At 47.0% G+C, this 3,253-nt stretch overlaps 1 protein-coding gene across 3 annotated transcripts in view; it reads left to right on the top strand.

The window, feature by feature from the left end:
* The window catches only part of Mapkapk5 (mitogen-activated protein kinase-activated protein kinase 5), a 26,346-nt gene extending 24,150 nt beyond the window's left edge, over window positions 1-2,196 (top strand). For all 3 annotated transcript variants that reach the window (XM_005344472.2, XM_005344473.3, XM_026787361.1), the window contains 2 exons: window positions 418-522; window positions 2,011-2,196. In XM_005344472.2, coding sequence (XP_005344529.1) covers window positions 418-522; window positions 2,011-2,105 — 200 coding nt within the window. In that variant the 3' untranslated portion in view covers window positions 2,106-2,196. The remainder of the gene's footprint in view (window positions 1-417; window positions 523-2,010) is intronic.
* The last annotated feature ends 1,057 nt before the right edge of the window (window positions 2,197-3,253 follow it).

A 3,253-nucleotide genomic window follows, 5' to 3' on the forward strand; every position in this document is an offset into this window, starting at 1 on the left:
TTTTTTGTTTGGTTGGTTGGTTTTTCAAGACAGGGTTTCTCTGTAGCTTTGGAGCCAGTCCTAGAACTCACTCTCTAGACCAAACTAGCCTGGAACTCACAGAGATCCACCTGTCTCTGCTTCCAGAGGGCTGGGATTAGGGGTATGTACCACCACCGCCTGACTGTTTGGAGGTGGAGGAGGGCTAGGTGTTTTTGTTCAGAAACACCTCTCACATTTCTCTTGGGTTGTCAGAACACGTGTGTGAAGAGCTCAGTGACGAGAGGTTCAGCCTGGCACACCAGGACCCGCAGGAAGCCAGCAGATTATACATTTTGTCTTACTTTTCTCACCTACTTGGGCCTCATGCCCTTCCGTTTATGACACTAAAATCCCATGATGCTACTTAAAATCGGAACGTCCCCTCCATGCCCACAGGAGAGAATGAGGACGAGAGACTGAATGAAGTCATGCAGGAAGCCTGGAAGTACAACCGGGACTGCAAGCTCCTGAGGGACGCCCTGCAGAGCTTCAGCTGGAACGGTAAGTCCTGAGGGACGCCCTGCAGAGCTTCAGCTGGAACGGTAAGCCAGCCCTGGCATTTAGACACAGACGGTCTCTGAGGCCAGAGCCAGGTGAGGATGATGTGTGACGAGAAGGGGCTCTGGGGGGCGGGCTCTGCTTTACCTGCCCAGGCATCTCTGGTGTCTGCTCTGTGCATTTGTTTTCCAAAGTGCAAGTGCATTGTGTGTTATAAAATGAACACTGGAGAGCTCTGTCAAATATTTCTTGAGGAGGGAATAAAAAAGACAAAAGCGAAAGCAGATTCTTAACCCCACATTCCTGGGCTGTTCACTAGGTGATCAAGGAACAGCAGCACACAGTTGGGGGATACCAGAAAGTTCCCCTAACCGGCTGTTAAACTCAGAGTCATTTGACTGAGGAAAAAGGTTGGCAGGTCTGCCACTGGGCAAACTTCTTCCCAGTAAAACAAGGTGGAAAGGAGAGGTGCCTTTTTCCTACTCGGCTCGGCTCTCAGCAGCTTGTGGTGACATCACCACTCCAGCCGAGAAGACTGCCAGGAGCTGCCGCAGTGCCGTCGGAAAGGGGAGGCATGTGCTTTGACTCCGTTCCTCTGCCTGTGTCCTCAGTGGGCCTGGCTGCTCCACACCTGAAGAGAGTCTAAGACAGAGACCTGTACAGAGTGTGTGCTGGGTGCCAGCAGCAGTTCTCTCTATCCAGCCTCTATTCAAAGGCTATTCCAACCCTGATGCTTAGTTCTATAGGCTGCGGGGGGGGGGGGGGGGGGATGTTGATTTTATCTGTGTGGATGTGGACATTCGCGCTAGTGTCTGCACAGTTCACAAGGGAAGTCAGAGTGCCTGGAGCTGCAGTTAATGGGTGATGGTGAAGCCACATGTGGGTGCTGGAAACTGAACCTGTGTCCTCTGCAAGAACAGCAAGTGCTCTTAACCTTCTGCCCCAAGTTTTGTATTTTATGTAAACAAAATCAGACAGATCTACATTCTTTTGTCTCTGGCTTCTTTTTTGTCAGTATTGTTTTTGTGTGTTCCATTCACGTTCTCATGAATTTACTGTCCATTCACCACTGAGTGGACATGTTTTTGTTTTGAGGTTCTAATAAACAAGGAAAGGTTGTTGGGAATACTTTTCTATTTCCTGATGTACAGCTTGGCTTTGTTTTGTTTTTCGAAACAGTTTCTGTGTGTAACAGCCCTGGCTGTTCTGGAACTTGCTCTGTAGAACTCACAGAAATCTGTCTGCCTCTGCCTTCCCAAGTACTGGGATTAAAGGCGTGCACCACCCCACCCAGCTTCTAGGCGGTTTTCTATGCTTGGGTATGAGTGCCTTGTTGGATGGCGTCGGTGATCTCTGGTTTTGTGGCATGTGAAACTGCTTGCTTGCTGCTTGAAAGCAGAGGCTCCGAGCTGCTTTTGAACAGTGCGGTGAACTCTGGCTGGTGAGGTTGTTTGAGTTGAAAAACTGACCTCATTCTTTCTTGAGTTTCAGGTCGTGGATTCACAGATAAAGTAGACCGACTGAAGCTGGCAGAGGTTGTGAAGCAAGTGATCGAAGAGCAGACTATTCCCCATGAGCCCCAATAGTAAAACTTCAAACTGTTTTTAACAATTGGAAAAATAATTCCTTAATGTAAAAAGTAATTTTTATGTAAATTAATAAATCATAATTTCATTTCCTTGTTGCTTAATGTTGCTGTTTAGATTTAGTGTCAGAGTTTCCTAACAGTTAACTATTGTTGACATAGGATAGTCGAGTCTTGTAGTGTAAGACACTGTCAAGAAAGACGGGTATAGTTACAATAAAGTTTTAGCAACCATTTGTCAGAGGCAGGTAGAGGAGCTGCACCAGGCTCTGCTCAGTCTCTATTGCTTCAAGCACTGTGGAGCCTTGCTCTATTTGCTTTGACTGTTGCTCCCTGGTCTTAGGTAGATTAATTCTAGTGCTGATCTGTTTTTATGAATCAAGTATTTCTGTCCTCCCCTGCTCCCCTGGCTTCTCTCTGGCATGATTTTACTGAAAAATGTCAGAGGATCCAATCTTGTTTGGTTGTTTTTCTTTTGTGGCTTTCCATAAGTAGTTGTTCTGCCTGGATTTACTTGCATCCTCCTGGCTGTGTTTATTTTCTTCAGTATCCTTCGATCTCAGGTGGCATAATTAAGCAGCTTTGGTTTGTTACTTACTGTGTATGCAGGCACAGCCAACCCCTCTCCTAGTGGTTGGTTTTTTAGAGCTGTTTCTGGTGACTGCCTTTACTGGCACACATAAGAGCTCACAGGTAGGACAGGTCTTCTGTCTCAGTTGTTCAATTTTGTTTCCTCCTCTTCAGTCAAAGTGGATTTCATGGAATTTGTTACTTTCTAGCTCCTGAGTGTTGTCACTGTTCTCAGGGGCTGTGTGATAAAAATCACAGTGTCCTTGGGGCCTGCTGTGGGAGGAAAGGCCCAGTGCTCTTGGGTGAGCAGAGGTGCTGTGGTGAGAAGTGGGGGCGCTGTCGAGGGTAGCAAGACCTCGGGGCTAGGCAACAGAGAAAAACCATTTTAAGCAAAATTTCTGGCCAGAAAGATGTAGCTGAGAATTGACATAGGGGCCTGTTCTCCAGTGAACATGTTCTAGATCATCGGGGAGACTGCTTGCTTTCCAGCACACCTGTCCTGGGGCAGGAATCCAGTGTGCCCGTGGGGGTAGAGGTTGTTGGTCTTGTCTTTTTTTTTTTTTTTTAATTTATTTATTT

Source organism: Microtus ochrogaster, chromosome 2, assembly GCF_000317375.1.
Source record: "Microtus ochrogaster isolate Prairie Vole_2 chromosome 2, MicOch1.0, whole genome shotgun sequence".
Taxonomy (NCBI): Eukaryota; Metazoa; Chordata; class Mammalia; order Rodentia; family Cricetidae; genus Microtus; species Microtus ochrogaster.